The 21,481-nt window shown below is 42.0% G+C and overlaps 2 protein-coding genes and 1 pseudogene across 15 annotated transcripts in view; 1 reads left to right on the plus strand and 2 right to left on the minus strand.

Annotated features, from left to right (window-relative positions):
- Positions 1-21,481, minus strand: part of LOC126952976 (cytidine monophosphate-N-acetylneuraminic acid hydroxylase) — a 352,378-nt gene that overhangs the window by 166,368 nt on the left and 164,529 nt on the right. The gene's annotated exons all lie outside the window — the stretch shown is intronic.
- On the minus strand, positions 1,615-9,016 carry LOC126953329 (heterogeneous nuclear ribonucleoprotein A3-like; annotated as a pseudogene).
- CARMIL1 (capping protein regulator and myosin 1 linker 1) overlaps positions 12,621-21,481 on the plus strand; it is a 343,419-nt gene continuing 334,558 nt past the window's right edge. For all 10 annotated transcript variants that reach the window (XM_050788179.1, XM_050788180.1, XM_050788185.1 and 7 more), the window contains exons 1-2: positions 12,621-13,375; positions 18,333-18,430. In XM_050788179.1, coding sequence (XP_050644136.1) covers positions 13,336-13,375; positions 18,333-18,430 — 138 coding nt within the window. In that variant the 5' untranslated portion in view covers positions 12,621-13,335. The remainder of the gene's footprint in view (positions 13,376-18,332; positions 18,431-21,481) is intronic.

Raw genomic sequence — 21,481 nt, forward strand, 5'->3', positions numbered from 1 at the left:
ACCCAAACTGGAGTGCAGTGGCCCAATCGTAGCTCACTGCAGCCTCAAACTCTTGGGCTCAACCCATCCTTCTACCTCAGTCTCCCAAGTAACTAGGACCCCAAGCACACACCACACCCAGTGTTTTTTTTTTTTGGAGACGTGGTGTCCCTCTGTCGTCCAGGCTGGAGTGCAGTGGAGCAATCTTGGCTCACTGCAACCTCTGCCACCCAGGCGCAAGCAGTCCTCCCACCTCAGCCTCCCAAATAGCTGAAACTACAGGTAAGCAACACCACACCTGGCTAAGTTTTTAATTTTTTGTAGAGATGGGGTTTGGCCATGTTGCCCAGGCTGGTCTGGAACTCCTGATTATGCTCAAGTGATCTGCTCACCTTAGCTTTTCAAACTCAATATGATTTTAATTAGCATTTCTATGATGATTAATGGTATTGAGCCCCTTCTCATATTCTCATTGGTCATCCGTATATTTTCTTGGTGAAATGCCTGTTTAAATGTTTTGCTCATTGTTATCATTGAGTCATAAGAATTCCTTGTATATTCCACACCCATCCTTTGTCAAATATATGTTATTGAGAAAATGTGTTCCTTTTCCCTTTTCTTAACAGTGTAATTCAAGGGGCAGCAGTTTTTAATTTTCATGGAGTTCAGTTTATCAGTTTTTTTTCTTTTATGACTTGTGCTTTATGAATGCAATCCAATAAAATTTTGTGTACCCCAAACCATGAAGACTTTCTACTATGTTGTTATCTAGAAGATCTATAGCTTTAAACTTTATGTATAGCTTTTGATTCATTTAGAGTTAATATTTGTTATGGCATGAGGCAAAGGTCAAAGATCATTGTTTTCCATATGGATAATCAGTTACTTCAGCACCATTTGTTGAAGAGACTACTCCTTCTCATTGAATTACCTTGGTACCTTTGTAAAAAATCAATAGATCAAGTATGTGTGGGACTATTTCTGTACTTTCTATTCTGTTCTGCTGATCTATAAATCTATTCTCTTGCTGGGTGCAGTGGCTCACACCTATAAATCCCTACACTTTGGGAGGCTTAGGTAGGAGGATCACTTGAGGAATTTGAGGAATTTGAGACCAGCCTAGGCAACACAGTGAGATCTTGTCTCTACAAAAAATAAAAATAAAAATCATTAGCCAGGCATGGTAGCACACACCTGTGATTTTTGCCACTTGGCAGCCTGAAGCAGCAGGAGGATCACTTGAACCCAGGAGGATCACTTGAACCCAGGAGGCTGCAGTGAGCTATGAAGGCATCCTTGTACTGTAGCCTGGGTGATAGAGTAAGACCCTGTCTCGATACATACATACATACATACAATAAAATGCCAATGTCACTATCTTTCTTTTTTTATTTTATAGAGATGAGGTCTCACTATGTTGCCCTAGCTGGTCTCAAACTCCTGGACTCAAGCGATCCTCCTACCTCAGAATTACAGGTGTTAGCCACTGTGCCCCACCCCAATATCATGTAGATACATGTAATTGTAATTGTAACAGCTTTATAGTAAGTCTCAAATTTAGGTAGTATAAGTTCTGTAACTTTGTTCTTCTTCAAAATTGCTTTGACTATTTTAACTCCTTTGGATTTTCTATTCTTCTGTTTGTTTTTCTTTTCTTTTTTTTTTTTTTAAACAATATGACACCTCTCACAAATACAATGTTTATTTGTTTTTGAGACAGGGTCTTACTTTGTCACCCAGGCTGAAGTGCAACAACATGATCCTGGCTCAATGCAGTCTCAACCTCCTGGGCTCAAGCAATCCACCCACGTTAGTCTCCTGAGTAGCTGGGACTACAGGTGCACACCACCATGCCTGGGTATTTTTTTAAAACATTTTTTTAGAGAAGGGGTCCAACTACAGTACCCAGGCTGGATCCTTTGGATTTTCATATGAATTTTAGAATTATCCTGTTAATTTCCACAGAAAATCCTCCTTATATTTTTACTGGGATTTCATTAATGTCTGTAGTTCAATTTAAGAATTGGTAACTTAACCATATTGACTGAGTCTTCCAACCCATGGAAATTGATATGTTGTAGAATTATTTAGCTCTTCATTACATTGTCTTGGCAATGTTTTGTAGCTTTCACTGTACATGTCTTGTGTCTGTTTTATTAAATTCATCCCTGCTTATTAAATACTTTGATGTCACTATAAATGATTTTTTAAAAATTTCAGTTACCAATTTTACTTTTTTTTTTCTTTTTTTTTTTTTGAGATGGAGTCTCGCTCTGTTGCCCAGGCTGGAGTGCAGTGGCGCAATCTCGGCTCACTGTAAGCTCTGCCTCCCGGGTTCACGCCATTCTCCTGCCTCAGCGTCCCGAGTAGCTGGGACTACAGGTGCCCGCCACCACACCCGGCTAATTTTTTGTATTTTTAGTAGAGATGGGGTTTCATCGTGTTAGCCAGGATGGTCTCGATCTCCTGACCTCGTGATCTGCCCGCCTCGGCCCCCCAAAGTGCTGGGATTACAGGCGTGAGCCACCGCGCCCGGCCAGTTACCAATTTTTCATTGCTGGTATGTGAAAATCCAATTCATTGTGTATTGACCTGTGTCCTGCAACTTTGCTAGACTCATTTATTATTTCTAGCAGCTTTTTTGGTAGTTTGCTTAGGATTTTCTTTTCTTTCTTTTTTTGAGATGGAGTCTTGTTCTGTTGCCCGGCCTGGAGTGCAGTGGCATGATCTCGGCTCACTGCAAGCTCCATCTCCCGGGTTCACGCCATTCTCCTGCCTCAGTCTCCCGAGTAGCTGGGACTACAGGTGCCCGCCAATACGCCCGGCTAACTTTTTGTATTTTTGGTAAAGACGGGGTCTCACTGTGTTAGCCAGGATGGTCTCAATCTCCTAACCTCGTGATCCACCTGCCTTGGCCTCCCAAAGTGCTGGGATCACAGGAGTGAGCAACCGCGCCTGGACTGCTTAGGATTTTCTATGTATACAGTCATGCCATCTTCAAATAAGACAGGCTTTTCTTCCTTTCTGCCCATTATGTCTTTCGTTTCTTATTCTTGCCTTATTAGAATGGCTAAGACTTCTAGCATAATATTGAGTTTAAGTAGGAAAAGTAGATACTCTTGTCTTGGTTCTGATTTAAGCGGGGAAGCATAAGGGGGACTAAGTGCTTTCACCATTTAATATAACATTAGCTATAGGTTTTTCATAGATTCAATTTATTAATTTGAGGAAATTATCCTCTATTCCTAGTTAATGAGAGTTGTTATTTTGAATGGGTGTTGAATTTTGTCTTATGGTTGTTTGTGTGTGTGTGTCTATAGAGATAATTGATGTGACTGTTTTTCCTTTTCTTGATGGAGAGGTTTTTATTTTGAAATTCAAATTTCTTTAGTATATATAGGGTTTTTCAGATTTTTTCTATTTCTTCTTGAGACACTTTTGACATTTCTATCTTTCAAGGGATGTGTAGGTTTCATTTAACCTGTCAAATTTATTGACATAATGTTCTTCATAATAGCTCCAATATTATCCCTTTTAATATTTGTAATCATGTCCCCCTCCTTCTGATTCCTAATATTGGTCATTTGTGTCTTCTTTTTGTCTTGATCAGTCCACCAAGTGTTGCATAAAATTTAATATTTTTTTTTGCAAAGACCCAGATTAAGTTTTACTAATTTTAAAAAATTATGGGTCCAATTTCAATTTCATTGATTTCTGCTATGACCTGTATTATTTTCTTTCTTCTATTTACTTTGGATTTTATTTTCTCTTCTGTTCCCAGCTTCTCAAAGTCTCCACTAGATGCCCAGAATGAGAACAGAGAACTTCCCACTTGGACTGGTCAGAACTCAAATATCTGTCTGCCCCATGTAAGCTCTAGAAGTAGTTCACCTTACAACTCTCCAGTGGTTTTTGCCTGCCCTTGTAGAGTTTCACCCTATGCCTGGCTGGCCACATACACAGCAAAGACTCAAAGAGACCTCTCTGCAGATTTCTGGAGCTCTTTTCAGCACAGCTCCCTCCTCCCTAGAACTCTATCTCGAAACATTCAGCGCTCTTGGCCTCTCCGATCCCTACATCTCCTTGACTCAGTAGACTCTGTTTAGGATCCCCCTCTTTGCATCCACAATCTGGTTATTTCCAGAAAGAAATCAGGGGCAATCAGAGTGATCACCTTGTTTGTTTCAACTTCTTTTAGTGATTAAAGTCTTGTCTTACCTGATGTCCAATGTTTGAAAAAATAAGAGCTTTTTATGTTCTGCATATTTTTCTGGGTTTTGGTGGGAGAGAATGTCCAATCCTTGTTATTCCATTGCAGCCAGAGGCAGAATGTCTTTCACTACAGATTTTTGAAGTTTTCTTTCACTTCCATGCTCTTCTACGTCCCTTGTTGGGGTTTGTTTGTTTTGGTTTCTGGCTTTCATGGTAGAGGCTGTCCTCAAACGTCAGTGTGCCTTTGATGTCTATATTTACAGTGAGGCATAACAAAGCTGATCTGAAGCTTTACATGAATGGGCAGGGTTTGTCAAATGGTGGGTCTCAATTGAGGGGGACAGGTGGGGACTTGACCTATTCACTAGCCAGTCCCCGTAGGTCAGTATCTCATTGGTTTTTCATTTAAAGATGATTAATAACATAGGAGAGGAATTCTCCAATTCTCTGAATGGGATTATAAGCCTTGCTGCTAGACTTCTGATAACTAAACACAGAAGGAATTTTTGAGGGGTTTATATTTAGGAATGTTTCCCTTTCCATATGGTATGGCTTCTCATTTTTACCCTCTGCTGTTCCAAGACTAGGTCTTTTTTGGTTTAACCTCTCCAAAGAGTTAACTTCCCATCTGAGGCAGCTGTGCAGGGGGTGCAGTAGACTGGCTTTGTAAGGTAGAGGAGGGAATCTATGGAGTGTCTAGAGCTTTTAAATTCTTTACCAATCCTCCTTCATTCTGTACTTCCACGTTTAGAGATAACTTGTGTATCTAGTTCCTGAGATTTTTCTTGGATTCTGCTATAGAAATTAACTTGCTTTTTATTCACTCTCTCCCTGGAGAGTTTATCTTTCACCTGTCTGCTAAGTCACCTACCATTCCTCTATTAGCTTTCTCAGTTCCAAAATGTTGAATTTTCTTGTTCGCTACTATCTCCTGTTTTCTTTGTCCTTGTGGCTTTATGCATTGTTTTTTGTTTTGTTTTGTTTTGTTTTGTTTTTGAGACAGAGTCTCCCTCTGTCACCCAGGCTGGAGTGCAGTGGCGCAATCTCGGCTCACTGCAACCTCTGCCTCCTAGGTTCAAGCAGTTCTCTGCCTCAGCCTCCAGAGTAGCTGGGATTACAGGCGCCCACCACCACGCCTGGCTAATTTTTTTTTTTTTTTTTTTTTTTGTGTTTTTAGTAGAGATGGGGTTTCACCATCTTGGTCAGGCAGGTCTCGCACTCCTGACCTCGTGATCCACCCACCTCTGCCTCCCAAAGTGCTGGGATTACAGGTGTGAGCCACCGCACCTGGCCGCTTTATGCATTTTCGTATAAATTATTAGGCTTCTTTTTTTTGAAAAGTTAAAAGCTCTTTAATTCTTTATTCCTGGTACCACTACCACAATTTACAGGGCCATCCACCTGATGTAATGAAAAGAAAAATAAAAAGTTACAACAGATAAAAGACCTCAGGAATGTACATCTAATTGACACTATATTGCATTAATCAAGAGCTATACTTTTTGCAAACTGTGGCTATGACAGTCCTGAACAAGAAGGGTTTCCTATTTAAGCTGCAGTAACTTTTCTAACTATGGATAATTGTTCCTTTTATGGCAGATTTTTCTAGTTCCTCTAATGCATTTGAGACGACTGTCTCAAAGTAACCTGCTGCTTTCCTGGTAACTCCTCACTTTATCTCCTGCTAGGAACTGAAGCCCTTTTTTGCTGTTTTTTAGAACCTTCTGCTATCATATCCACCACTTCTACCACCAGATCCATAACCGTCACCATAGGGACTGCCCGAGCTTCTTCCACCCAGAAAGCCTCCTTTCATGGGTCCATAATTTGATTGCTGTTGTCCACTATAATTTCTAAAATCATTATACTTCCCGCCACCACCATAGTTACCACTGTCAAAATTTCACCCTTCATTGCAACCATCACATCCTCCACCAATGCCACCAAATCCACCACCTTGGTGTTCATGTCCTGGTCCACTACCACCATAGCCCCCTATTCTACTATAACCAGGACCACCACCATAGTTGCCACCATCACTTCCAAATCCATTATATTCGCCATCACCTCCTCCACAACTACCTCTGCTGCCAGTGCCTCCACCACCATCGCCTCCTTTTCCACCAAAATTACCTCCACCGCCTCCAAAGTTTCCTCTGTGACAATTACAACTTTATCAACTGTATTATGATCCTAAAAAGTTATGGCAAGGCCAGGTGCAGTGGCTTACTCCTCCCAAGCACTTTAGGGGCCAAGGTGGGAGGATCGTTTGATCCCAGGAGTTTGAGACCAGCCTGAGCCACATAAGGAGACTCCATCTCTATAAAAAATTTAAAAATCAGCTGGGTGTAATGGCACATGTCTTTGCTCCCAGCTACTTGGGAGGCTGAGGTGGGAGGATTGCTTGAGCCCAAGGGATTGAGTGAGCTATGATCAGGCCACTGCACTCCAGTCTTGGTGACAAAGGGAGATCCTGTCTCAAAATAAAAAATAAATAAAAGTAAATTTTAAAAAAGCAAATCCCCTCTTTTTTCCACTGCCTGCCTTCCATAACGTCTATGGTTTAAATAGTGCCATACTTTTCTTTCCTCTCTCTATCTCTCTCTTTCTCACTTTCCTTCTTTTCTTTTTTTGAGACAGGGTCTCACTTTGTCACCCAGGCTGGAGTATAGTGGTGCAATCTTGGCTCTGCACCCTCTACCTCCCAGGCTCAAGTAATCCTCCCACCTCAGCCCCCCAAATAGCCGGGACCACAGGCACGTGCCACTATGCGCGGCTAATTTTTGCAATTTTTGTAGAGACGGAGTTTCATTATGTTGCCCAGTCTGGTCCGTCCCAAACTTCTGGGCTCAAGCAATTCACCCACTTTGGCCTCCCAAAACATTTGGAATTACAAACGTGAGCCACTGCACCTGGCCTTGCCATGCTTTTCAAAGTACTCTCTCAAATTATATTCTTCTCTATCTTCCTTGATATCACAAACAAAGATTTTCTTCACAGTTAGATGGGCATCAGGCCTTATAGAATCCTCTCTAGAAACAGCTTTCTTTGGTTCCAGTACACACCTGTCAGCCTTGTGTGGTTGAGGACATGTCTCTGTATCCACCTCTTCAACGCATGAGTAAGTCACAAAATCAAAGCCTTTGGAATGTGTTGTTTGGGAGTCTCTCATTATCACACAGTCTGTGAGTATGCGCCATTTCTCAAAATGTTCTCTTAAACTATCGTCTGTATTTTCAAAGCTCAGAACACCAGTAAACAGTTTTCTGAAGTGCTCTGGTTCCTTTGGATCATATGCCTCCATTTTGAGCCCGGACTTGTCTTTTCCAAATTGAGTTCAATATGGAACTGAGAGGAAGAGCAGTCTTCTTTTTTTAAGAATAGTTTTAGGTCTACAGAAAAATCGAGCAGAAAGCACAGAGAGTTTCCATATGCTTCCTACCTCGGCGGAGTCCCTTATTATTGTTTTGCATCAGTGTGGTACATTTGTTACAAGTAATGAGCAAGTAATAATATTGACACAATCTACATTAGAGACTCGATGCATGTTTTATTCTTCTCCTCTCATTGGAAAGTGGCAGAAATAAATGTAAGTATTAAATCTTCCAGGGTTAACAGAAAGTCTTCTATGGAGGCCTTTGGCTACTTCTCTCCTTCTTGTCCCCCTCAAAATTCTAGAGTCATGTGTATTCCCTTTTTCCCTTCATCTTTTCCATCTCCCGATCGTGCTTCAACCCATGGCACTTTATCTTCTCTGTCATTTTACTAAACTGTATCTTTCCACAGAAAACAATACCTCCTTTATTACCAAGTTCAAGTAATGCATTATTATTCCTTATCAAATTTGACTTTGAAGCAGCACAGGACACTGTTAACCCTTTCTCCCTTCTTGAAATATTTTTTTCTTAACTTCCCAACTGGACATCTTACCTTCCTGATTCCCAGCTACTCTAATCACTGATCCTTTACTTTCTCTACATTAGCCATTAGCCATTTTTTTTCTCTCTCTCTCCTTTAGCCATTCTCTAAGATGGTCCTCAATGATCCCCAACTCTTGGTATTCACATTCTTGTGTGTCACCTTCCTCCATTGACCTGGGTTGATCCATGTGACCAGTAAAATAGAACAGAAGTGATGGTATGTCATTTCTAAGATTAAGTTATAAAAGATGTTGCTTTGTGTGTGTGTGTGTGTGTGTGTGTGTGTGTGTGTGTGTTAGTCTTGCTCTCTTTCTCCTCTAGACTGCTCCATGAGGGTTGCATGAAGCAGCCACATAATTTACCATTATAACCTCTGGCAAATAGTAAGTGCTCAACTCATATTTGCCGAGTCAATTTATATAAGAACCTTTCCACATTGTAGTGCTTCCTCTCTCCCCCTCCTACAAGTTTCTATAGCACTTACTGAACACATTTTGACAGCTAGCATATTTTGCATTTATTATTTTATAAAAGGACTTGGCTTAATTGACCCTTCTAAAGGAGTTTTCCTTCACCTACTATGTGGCTGGCACTGGGCTAGTTGCAGGGCGATCGAAGCTCATCTTGATCATCCTCCTAGAGAAGGAGCTCCTTGTAGGTGAGTGGGGCCGAGCCCTGGTCACCTGTATGCGTCCCAGGGAACTTAGTCTAGGAGCCTGTAGAGTAGCATAAAAATTATAGTAAAATGGGTCGGGCGTTGTGGCTTACACCTGTAATTCCAGCACTTGGGAGGTTGAGGCTGGAGGATCATTTGAGGTTGGGAGTTTGAGACCGGCCTGGCCAACATGAGGAAACACTGTCTCTACTAAAAATATAAAAATTAGCCCAACATGGTGGCACACACCTATAGTGTGGCTGAGGCTGAGGCAAGAAAATCACTTGAACCCAAGAGGCGGAGGTTGGAGTGAGCCAAGATCGCGTGCCACTGCACTCCAGCCTGGGCAACTGAGCAAGACCCTGTCTCAAAACAACAACAACTATAGTAAAATGAACATTTACCTGGAAATCTCAAATTCTGAGTTCAATCTTTGACTCTTAAGGCTGTGACTTTGGGCAAGTCACTCCACAAATGTGAACTTACTTCCTCATTGTAATAAAGATATAGTAATTATACTTTTTACCCAAGGAGTCACTGGGTAGCTCCGATATGTCAAACCCTTAATTCCTCACTTGTCACAGGTCACTTATTGCCAGATGAATCATGGATTTCATAATGTATTTTGCATTTGTGTTGGGGATGGGGTGTAAGAAGCATGATTTTAACTGTCTATACCAATTATAAAATGCATTCAGATTTCATTAACTTTAACATGAGAAAATGTTTCTTTGAATCAAGACAACATGTTATCTATTGAAGTGTTCAAGTGTTCTGAAGTTGGAAAACCATTGTAAAACTGGGAGCTCTAATTATGGCACATTCAAACAGATGTGTTCTGAATTAATGACTGAGTTGGTTTTCCTCCTTCAATCATATGTGTTAAGGATGTGTTCTGTTTTATTATTGTTATGAAACATTGCAAACACATACAAAAGTGAAAGCAATGAATTCCCATGGATCTCATATCCAGCTGCAGCAAAAATCAACAAGAGGGTCACTCTGATTTCGTCTATATCACTACTCAATCCTCTCCACCCCCCAACATCTCCATGGGCTATTTTCAAGCAAATCTCAGGTCTCATATAATTTCATTTGCAAATACTTTAAAGGAGTACTGTTTAATAGCCATTTACCTTCCACTGTCTTCTAGTCAGAGATAAACTAAGTTTTCTTAGAGGTGTTTGCAAGCTTAGTTCACATTGCATACTCTCCTGAAAGATCTTTATTAACCAAGTTGAAAAACACACTTTCTTAAGAAGGCCTCTTCCCCAGTGGTTACTGGGGGTGGGAGGTAACCTTAAAATCATTACTTGGGGAGTAAAATGCCGGTGGGTCCCACATTTCTGAATACCTTTCCATTTTAAAACCAGTTCTGAATGCAGCAGACAAGATCAGAAATGGACCTACGTAAGTTTGTGATTTTTTTTTTTGTTAGAATGCTGATTTCTTCTTATCTTTTTTGTTTGCTTTGTCTCCATGGGTTTAATCATTACATGATATGGGTCTAATGATAGTATGTTGGGTCATTTTAGAGACACTATTTTCTGCAAACTTTTTTATTCAGAGTGTTTTCTGACCATAATGTGTTACAAAATGTACTATATAGATGTGAATATATGCTCAGAATTAAAAATAAAAATCCAGGGATAACTTTTCAAAATAGTGTTGCCACTCACTATATGTTAAATGTTTAACATTGCACAGATTCAAATGCAGTAGGGATTCTCTGAAAAAGTTTTATCCTACTAACAGCTTTCAGATTATCGGTACTAGTTGTATGGCTTAAATACAGCCACATGTAAATACTTACTTAGATGAAGCTATGGCTAATCACATATGTAATGCAATCAGTTTCATGTAGTGGTTTGATCACTCTTTTCTTCAAGACTATATAAACAGGGATGAATTTGAGGAAGTTGGAGGGATGGAGTGAGAAAAGTTTGTTTTTGCAGCAGTAGCAGTGGGAGGGGTAGGTAGATTCAGTAAACAAGCACCCATCTCAAAATGCAAACTGTATTGTCTAAGCTGGCACCATGGTTTTATGGTGCTGGAGGTGTTTACTGCTTGTTGGGTTTACAGCTTTACAAACAGTGCTCCTTGGAGTTCTCTGCTTGCTATTCTTAAACACATTTGAGTTTTGCAACCGAGAAGTAATGACTTTGATTTCCAAAATCAGTCATTTTACAGTGTTGCGATAGGAGATTCATTTGAATTCACTTCTTCAGAGATGCAGGAGCCAATCAGGATCCTGTTGCAGTGAAAATGATTCTTTTATTGAAACCCCAGCTTCCTTTAAAAGAAGCCAAAGAGTACTGAATTACAGAACTGCCATACAGCCTTCCCTTTATTCTTTCCATCACCCAGGCCACAGGAAAAAAAAAAAAAAGACAAACTTTTGTTCTTATTTTCACAAGTTATCACATGGTTTGGAAACTTCAGGGCATTTCTGAAACTTCATTGGTATGTGCCAGAAAAGTCCTCCTTAATACACCCGGTTGAATGAAAGACAGTTTGAGATGTTAATTTCCATTTATTGCAGAAAAAAATACATTTAATGCATTAAGGAAATGTCTAGCTTAAATAAATTGCCCACTTTTGAAATGAATGGTTGGAGGCCTGAGGTCCAAACCTCTAAAATCAGTTAACAAATGTTTATTGAACACCTGCTTTGAACTAGGCTGTTGAAGAAGTTCAAAAGTCTAAGATAAATTCCCACTTTCAACTCACCTACAGTCTAGGTGGGCAGAAAAAATCCAAACTCAGGGGACAATGCAAGAGTTAGATAGTAAAACCAGACAAATAGACAAGCAATGAAACAAGACACTGTATGGTTGGGCTTAGAAAAGTGTGTTTCAGGCAATATATATTCTAGAGGCATAAGGATATTCTAGGCATATTCTAGAGGCACAGTAATCTGACAATCCCTGGAAAATATTCACAAAGAAGGTAGACCGTTGGGATGGCCTTGAAAACATAGATAAGAATCAGATAACCTTACGAGGAAGGAGGAAGCAAACAGTGAATCTGGCTGTAATAGAGTGGGGAGTGGGAGAGGTTAAGGAGGGTGGGAACGGGCCAGATTGGCAAATCCTTAGTGGTAAGGCCTGGCTGTAGGGCTGAAGATTATTCTAAGGGATCCAAGGTCAACAGCAGTGTTTAAAATTAGATGGCCAAGTGCATGGATTCCCTTTCCTTTCCTCCTTTTCTGTCCTTTAAAAGCACAACCTGATTAGACAGTCTGGGACATTCCTAGCCCTAGGCTAAAAAGCAGCGATTGAGGCAAAGTATTCTTGGCCCTGAAGTTGAACGGTTCACTCTGGGGATGGAGCTCAGGGAAGTCATAGGGAGTCTGGGCCCAGGTAGGATCAGACCTATCCGCAGGCTTACTTAGGCTCCAATGATTAAAGCTCAGCTTCCCGAATGTGCCCTGAGGATAAAAGAAGACTTTTGAGTGAAAGGCATTTTCCAAGGCGCTCTCAACGGGAGTGGCTGAGATTGCGAAGTGCGGCCGCAGAGCACCCGCTGAACGCACACAAAAAAGTGTCTTCTCACCGCATGATTAGTGTTCACAGGTTTCGTCTAGCTCACCAGAAATGAAGAATAGCGCTGATGAAATGACACGTCACCGGGAGGGCTGAAAAACAAAAAGTGCGTAAGAGGGTCCCAAAAAGAACCAGCTTCCGTATAGACGGGTCTGCAAAATCTGCAGTCTCCTGTCCTCCGGGTCCCTTGGCCCGCCCCGAGGTGGGGACAAGGAATCGGAAAGCCCGGCTCAGCAGGCTCTCCTCCCTCGCAGCCAGCAGATGGCTCCCGGGCTCTCTTGCGCGCTCGCTCGCCCCCTCTCCAGACGCAGGGCTTTTGCGGTTTGGGAGGGAAGCTGCAAGGAGGGGCGCGGTGCCCGCCGCCGCCACCGCAGCACAGCGCAGCGTCTCTCCTGGGGGTGAGCCACACGCTGGGGACCCAGCGCCCGGGCACCGGAGGCCGGCCTGGCACGGGTGCGGAGGCCGGCTCTCGCGAGGTGAGGAGGAAAAGCAGGAGGAAGAGAAGAAGGAGAAGGAGGAGGTCCGGAGCTGCCCCCGCCCAGCCGGAGCCCGTCAGGAGCGCTAGGAAAACCTACTCCCCCCGCCCGGCGCCGCTCTCCCCGCCCTCTCCCACGCCTTCCGCTTTCACCTAGGGCTGTAGGTGCGGCGCGGAGACTGGGCGGGATCTACGCCCGCCCGAGCCCAGCCGGGGACTAGCGAGCCGGGAGGAGGAGCAGGCGCCACAGTCGCCCGGCGACGCGCGCCGGCTCGTAATCCTGTTCGCTCCTTATTCCGCCCCCGGGAACTGCGAGGAGGCGTCATGTAGCAGCAGCAGCAAATCTGCCTCGCATTGCAACTCTTTTTTTTTTTTTTTTGGTGGGGCGGGGGGCGCGCGGCAAAATTGTATCTCCGCCCCCCTTTTCTTGCCCACTCCCATTTGCAAGCTGCATCTGCCTCTCTAAAAAAATTAAAGGTGTTCGGGGAAGGGCAGGGGGCCATAAATCAGAGTTGGACCTGCAATAACCCCCGCACCTACAGGGCAACCATGACCGAGGAGAGCTCTGATGTTCCCAGGGAGTTGATAGGTAAGATTCGCGCGGTTGTTGGTTTTCCATCTTCCTCTGCGTACTCCTCACCTCCACCTCCCTTCCCACCTCTGCCTTCCCGTAGGTCCCAAGAAGTCTCGGCGCCCCTTAGGGCAGAGTGGTGTTGGGCAGGGTCACTGGGGGCGCTGGGAAGTTTGTTCCCATTCGACCGCCTTTAGAGCCAAGTGCGGAGAGGGAAGGCGTCGGGGAGGAATCGGGAGTCCTCGGGAGGTTGGTGGGAGGGGGGTCTCGACTGTGAGCCATGGGAACCTCCTCCTGCCCAGACGCGGGGGTCCAGGTTGGTGGAAGAAGGGGGCTTGGGAGTTCTTAGACTTGGGAGTTCTGCAAGCGAGGGGAGCCCTTTACGGCGCCCAGCCCACTGCCCCAAACTCGGGAAAGTACGGGAAAGCCTATCGGAAGGACAGGTGGAGAGCGCACAGTAGGTCGTCTCCGGCACGTGTCAGGCGCCTTCCTGAAAATGCCCCGCGGGAGGTGATCTTCTGACACGCAGACTTCGGGGAGTGGGAGCTAGTCTGGTAAAATGACTGGGCCTGGCAAGGCGTGGCTTGGTGTAGTCATCTGATAGCGAAAGGGTTACAGGGCTGACGCAGACTCGGGACAGGAAATAGAGGGTTAATGATAAAAGCCTTATTTTAATAATGATTAACCTACCGATTCTCCCTACCGGGGATCTCTTAGGGAACCTGTGTGTGTTACCCTGTGCAAGATGACCCATTGTTTGAGTACCTTGAGGTTTTTTTTTGGTGGTGGTGGGGGCGGGCCTGGTTAAGTCTTGGGGTTTAACCCTCTTATCTGGAGGGTTAAAATGGCAGAGCTGAAATAGGATGGGAGAGTGTTCTGAAAACCTAGCGTTTAAGCATGTATATGTGGGTAGCATGTTGTATTGTAACAAGGTATGTGCGTCTGTGTGCAGATGTGTTTTGAGCCCTAGTGACCTATATTCCCTACTGTACCATTCTTGGCACACTACACAGCCTACAGCTCACAAAGATGATGTTTAATCGGTGCTGTCAACAAGCGGAAGTTCTGAGCACCCATTCATCTCCATGTGTGGAATTTGCCTCTCTGTTGTTCCTTTTAGCTAATAATACTTTGGAGGAATTTGTGTATGCCCTTCCATTGGTGACTGTTAACTCAGCAGGTAAAACTTGATGTAGAGAGGCTGTTGCTAGGTTTGTGTGGAAGCCTCTACTTCTGCTGAATTACAGACAAATCTGAACTTTTACCAGAATTTACAGTATGAAGTTATTCACAGACACGCGCGCGCGCACACACGCACACACACACACACCTCTTACATGATTCCAGCAGGCCCTCTTCTCTCTCCCTAACCCTGTGGAGTCTGCATCTTTTGCTGGATTGAGTGACCCATCCGCTTCTGGGAGTCTGCGACCTTTCCAACACCCCAAGCAAACGCCAGAGGCTCTGAAGATGCTTCCAGAGATCCTGAGAATGAGTTTAGGGCAGGACTTGCCTGGGTGGTCAGGGGATAAGGATGGCTAAAGTGGGCGGCAGATTTTTAATTTATATAAGGAGTTGTCCTTGAGTCTGGAAATGGAAAGTATAGGTAATTACTTAGACTCAAGAGAAAGAGTGAAGGATAGAGTGGAAATAAGGTGTCTGGGTTTCTATTCATGGTTCTCAAAAGGAATAGTTTGTATATTTTAAAAGTTGAATTTGACCTTTATCTTGAAATGGAATTTTTGTTTTTATTAAGTATTGCCTGTCATATATCTTTCAACAGAGTGACATATTATGCCTGATATTATTTTTCTGTACCTTTCAGTGGTCAAGTTAGGCTGGGATAGAATAAATTCCTGCACCTGCTTTCCTCTAAATTCAAGTGCTCACAAGAGTTCTGCTCTGATCAATTCAAAATGGCGACCGTCCACATTAAAACCTCTGTGTTTTCCCTTAAGATTCCCTCAAGGTATTTAAAAGGTGTTGGACTTGGCTGGGTGCAGTGGCTCACGCCTGTAATCCCAGCACTTTGGGAGGCCGAGGTGGGTGGATCACCTGAGGTCAGGAGTTCAAGACCAGCCTGACCAACAGGAAGAAACCTCGTCTCTCCTAAAAATACAAAAATCAGCTGGGCGTGGTGGCGTATGCCTGTAATCCCAGCTACTCGGGAGGCTGAGGCAGGAGAATCTCTTGAACCCGGGAGGCGGAGGTTGCGGTGAGCCGAGATCGCGCCATTGCACTCCAGGCTGGGCAATAAGAGCGAAACTCCGTCTCAAAAAAAAAAAAAAAAAAAAAAAGTGTTACAAACTTTTTGTAGAAAAAATTTAAATGCAGAGAAGAATAAGAAGAACATATATCACTCCTATTACCACGTAGAGGTAGTTATTTTAAATCTTTGGGTGTATGATTTTCCAGTCTCTTTCCAGGTGTATATGTTCTTAAGTCAATTTCAGATGCCCATTTCCCACAATTCTTCTAGGGGAGGGAGGAGTGGCCTGTGCTTGTTTGGAGTTCTGATAAGATAGAAGCTGTGTGAAGAACTCAAAGCGCACTGAGCTCTTCCACATGTTCCTCGCCCCAAACATTCCACCTCCTTGCTGTTCCTTGAACAGGCTGTGTTTTCTCAGGTTTCCATGCTGTTGTTTATGCGTACACTGTCTTTTTCTCCCCGTTTTCACTCTTCTTTATCTCAGCAGCTCTAAACTTTCATGGTGGTGTTTCCAAGAAGAAAATTTTGATTACCCTTTAATAAACATATATTTGTTAAACTACATATTCCATTTAGTGTGTATAATCTAAAACACAAACTGAAATACACATTGTAAGTAGAAGTGAAAATTCTATTTTCTTCTTTCATCTCAATGGATTGTATTGTACATTCTACTTTGGAAACCAGGGGTCTTATTTCCTATGCTTTCAAGATTCAGCTCAGGGATGCCCTCCTCCCTGAAACCTTCGCGTGCTTCCGAATCCATAATCCTATGCATTGTATGTGAATTTGATTTATGACATCTGTCCGTGACCTCCACTAGATTGCAAACTCCTGTGAAATGCAAGGACCATCTCTATCTAGCACCTAGTAGCACACAAGAGGTACTCCTATATATATTTATTTGTTGAACATGTGAATAGACCAAAATGATTGTAATACAGAATACAGAGGTATGGGAGCATCGAGAGGGTACTGTATTTTGGAGGATAAGTCGAATATAACCAGGAGGACAATAGGGAAAGGGCATTCCAGGAAAAAGAATAATAGATACACAATCCTAGGGGTGTAAAAGATGAAGATATTAGGGATAATTGGATCTTTAGGTATGTGCTGAGAAGTCACACTGAAAAAAAATGTGAAAGACCTTGAATGGCATGCTATGCGTTTTGGGTTTATTCAAAAATGACTGCAACTCATAGACTGGGAGAGACATGATGAGTCTCGCAGTTTTGGAAGAGTCAATGTGATTATGGAGGTGATGGTGGGCTGATGGGTTAGAGGTCATGGACTTAGTCTTGGTGAGAGATTCTGAGGCCCTTACTGCACTCATGCCTAGGTGGTCAGGAGCTGTGGAGGAGGTAGATTTTAGGAGACTGACTTGCTGTCTGAAAGGAGTTGGAGATAAGCAGTTTCCAGCATCATTAGTGTCCAGAGTAGGAGATAATGAGTTTGATTTCAGACATGTTCATTTTGAGGTGCTCATGGGAGCCCTAGGAAGACTTTTCCACCACCATCTGAAATGTCAAGTCTCCAGATTTCTTCTTCTATTGCCTTTGACTACTTCTTGGGGGTATTGTGCTGTGATGATTTTGGAAGGACAGATGGCTGGGAGTGCCTTTCTTTGGCTAAATCATTTGGTATAGTTCTGGTTTATTTTTATTTTTTTGAGACAGAGTCTCACCCTGTCACTCAGGCTGGAATGCAGTGGCATCATCTCAGCTCACTGCAACCTCTACCTCCCGGGTTCAAACAATTCTCATGCTTCAGCCTCTGGAGTAGCTGGGATTACAGGCACGCACCACCACACCTGACTAATTATTTTTTTGTTTTTTAGTAGAGGCGGGGTTTCTCTATGTTGGCCAGGCTGGTCTCGAACTCCTGGCCTCAAGTGATCCACCTTCCTCAGCCTCCCAAAGTGCTGGGATTACAAATGTGAGCCAACGTGCCCGGCCCAGTTCTGTTTCGTTTTGCAGTATTCCCCAACCATCATGTCAAGACTTACTCATAGAGAGTGCTAATATTTGTTTGACACTATGGTGAACCCAGAGGCTGCTGGGCCCCAGAGGTAACCAGCCAAGGGCAGAGGGAGTTTATGAATTCCTGTTGTGTTCTGCATGCAATGTAGTGTTTCATCATACTGTCCGACTTCACTGTTTGCTGTTTTTTGTTTTTTCTTGTATCTTATTTTCCAAACAAGATTATGTCATGCCTTGCATGGGCTGGTATTATGTCATGCTTTTATGTTTGCCTCAGCATATCAATATACAGTATGAGGTACAAAGTAGGTGTTTATTAAATACTTGATGGGTGATAACCATCCAACTTGTCAAAACAGGTAAAAAAAGACAAACAGGCACGGTAACTCATGCCTGTAATCACAGCACTTTGGGAGGCCAAGGCAGGCGGATCACTTGAGGTCAGGAGTTCAAGACCAGCCTGACCAACATGGTAAAACCCCGTCTGTACTAAATACAAAAATTAGCTGGACATGGTAGTGCGTGCCTGTAGTCCCAGCTATTTGGGAAGCTGAGACAGGAGAATCACTTGAACCCAGGAGGCGGAGGTTGCAGTGAGCCAAGATCTCGCCATTGCACTCCAACCTGGGTGACAGAGTGAGATTCTGTCTCAAAACAAAAACAAAAACAAAAAAAACCAGGCAAACAACAACAGTAAAAACAACCAAATATACTCCTCCAAATGTTTACTCCTCCCCAATGCTTTTTTTCTTACTAATAACATAATGAAACTGTTCCTTTTTTTCAGAAAGCATAAAGGATGTTATTGGCAGAAAGATAAAAATTTCAGTGAAGAAGAAAGTAAAGTTGGAAGTTAAGGGAGACAAAGTTGAAAACAAAGTGCTGGTAAGTATTACTGTTTATTTTTATTAAAATGTCTAGAAATGAAAGTGTCTTTTCATTGTTTAGATTACTTATTTTTCATGCAGCATTACTTCTGTGTTTTATATATTGTTCAAAAGTTCTGATGACCATTTTGTCTTAGGTTAATTGGAATATTTCTTTGTCAAAAGTTAAAAATAGGGTAATTTGAATTTTAAAGATCAAAGGCTTTTAGATTGTATTTTTGAAAATTGTAATTCCCCCCTATATTTAGATAATCTCTTAGAGTCTGTTTTCATAATATTCAGAGTTTGATGTTAAATGGAACTTTTAAATTTTGTGTGTAGTGGCTGATCCTATGACTTTATTCATAAAGTCTTATGGAGGAGTTTAAAAAGTTCATCTCATGTTAGTTTAATTAGATTTTCTCAGATGTTATATGTGAGTCCATCTAAGGGGTGATGAGCTAACAAAGCATTGTCGTTTTACATAGGATGTTGGTGCTTTGGAGGGAAACTCCTGCTGAAGGCAGCACCTGCTAGTGTTGCGGTTAGACTTGGGGTTCCCTCCAGTTTGTGAGAGGAGACGCTGAGGGGCTGAGGGATTGGGCCCTGCTGCAGAAAACTTCTTAGAGAGGTGTCAGTGACAGAGTTGTACCTTTAGAGAGGTGAAAACATTTTGTGGTATTTTAATGGTTTCTAGGTTGAGATTGTGGCAAATCTAAATTTAAGCTTAGGTAGAAAGAATATTTTGATGGAGAGAGTATTGTTTAACTTTTTAACATGGATATTTTCAAACATATGCAAAAAACAGAGAATAATATATCGAACCCTGTGTACCTGTCCTTCCCAGCTTCAACCATTTTCAGCATTTTACTAATACTAAATATCTTCCCCATGGTGGTGGTGGTGGTGGTGGTGGTGGTGGTTGGTGGTGTTTTCTTTTCTTTTCTTTTTTTTTTTTTTTTTGCCTCTGGAGAATTTTAAAACAAATCTCAGGTATATGTTATTGAAAGAGAATAATTTTTTAATTTTTTGAAGTTTTTTGAGACAGGATTTCAGTCTGTTGCCCGGGCTGGAGTACAGTGGCCTGATCTCGGCTCATTGCAGCCTCTACCTCTACCTCAAGTGATCCTCCCACCTCAGCCTTCTGAGTAGCTGGGACTACAGGTGTGAGCCACCATGCCTGGCTAATTATATTTTTTGTAGAGACAGGGTCTCCCTATATTCCTGAGGCTGGTCTCAAATTCCTGGACTCAAGCGATGTGCCTGCCTCAGCCTCCCAAAGTGCTGGGATTACAGGCATGAGCCACTGTGCCTGGCTGAAAAAGAATATTTTTAATATTCCATTTCTTCAAAGTTGCCAAAGAATTTGAAGCGTCTTTCTGATCACATCTGTCTTGAGAATCTTCTAAAATATCTAACCCCGGGATATGTGACTGTCTTTTCTTGTTAGTAAGGATTATGCTCGTGATGGATGACTTCTATTTCTATGTTGTCTGTATACACAAGTCGGGATGGTAAAGGCATTGAAGTGGGAAAACTTGAGTGGCTTTTGCCCAGCAACAAAATGTGCTTATGTAAACTGCGTGATTAAGTTATCAATAGAAGAAATGAGTGGTGCCATTGTTCTGTTTTATTTAGCTTCAGTAAACATGAAATTTCCTTATGTTTTTCTTGATGTTGTTCAACAATGATTGTGTTATTGTTTTGGAAGTGGTAGTGTAGAGAAGAAATATTGTTTCTGTCATTTGCTTTTTTATAAATTTAAAGTAAGTTTCTAATAATGTAGTAATTTTATAAGATGAATCAACTTCTCTACAACTTAAATATCAGGTAGTGGTTGCTATGACAGTCTAAAAAATTGGGACTTGGTATTATTTGATATGGAAATGATTATTATGCTAAGAACAAACCCATGTCATGAGTGCAATTTACCATGTTAAAATTTCAAAGACAAATTTAAATGTCCAATATAAAATTAGCACTATTTAAAAATAGTTATGATTAGTACTTAATTGTAAGTTTTTTGGCCTCATCTAACAGCTGGAATTGATTGAAGTTGTAACCAAATTAAAAATGTATTTGAGTTTTTTTTTTTTTTTTTTTTTTTGAGACGGAGTCTCGCTCTGTCGCCCGGGCTGGAGTGCAGTGGCCGGATCTCAGCTCACTGCAAGCTCCGCCTCCCGGGTTCGCGCCATATGTATTTGAGTTTAAGCATTTATCTCCTATTAGCACTATTTAAAAATAGTTATGATTAGTACTTAATTGTAAGTTTTTTGGCCTCATCTAACAGCTGGAATTGATTGAAGTTGTAACCAAATTAAAAATGTATTTGAGTTTAAGCATTTATCTCCTCAAATATGGAATATAAGCAGTTTCTAGGAGCATGATCGGAACTCATTGTGGCTGTTACTTACTTGCATGGGCAGGAATTATTAACAGAAATACTCAAGGTCTGGCTTTCTTTGACAGGCTTCAAGTTAGAACAAGAAGATGTATGAAGTAATCTCAAAGTTGTGGATTTCTGAGTCTGAGTTTAGAGAAATTTAATTGCTTAATCCATTGTTAGCATACTAAAATGGTTCGTAAATGAGTTGGCTGAATATCTACAATATGCTTTTTTGAGTTGTGCTTTTGTTACCTTTCCCCATTGCCCACTATTCATTCCTTTTCTTCTTATAAAAGTAGGAGTGTGCTGTATGTTACGTGGTTCTTTCTTCTTATACTTGAGACTGTATACTATTTCTAGCTTGTCTTTTGTAGAGGGCTTATCTTCATCTTTCTATAATCATAATAGCTAATATTTCTAAAAATCTGTTTTTGAAGGCTAGTCAAGTGAAGCAGTGGGAGTGGAGGAAGAGCAAAGAAATCTATAATGAGTTGTGATCAATTAGTTGTAAACACCCCTACACTCAGACCAGCCATGATCATAATAGCTAATATTTATTAAACCCTGGCCAAGTGCTACAGACTATGCTGAGTACTTAATGATGCATTGCCTTGTTATATCCCCACTACAACGCTATGAGGTAGGCACTTTTTACATCTGCATTTTACAGATGAGGAAATTGAG

Source organism: Macaca thibetana, chromosome 4 (assembly GCF_024542745.1).
Source record: "Macaca thibetana thibetana isolate TM-01 chromosome 4, ASM2454274v1, whole genome shotgun sequence".
In the NCBI taxonomy this organism is placed as follows: domain Eukaryota; kingdom Metazoa; phylum Chordata; class Mammalia; order Primates; family Cercopithecidae; genus Macaca; species Macaca thibetana.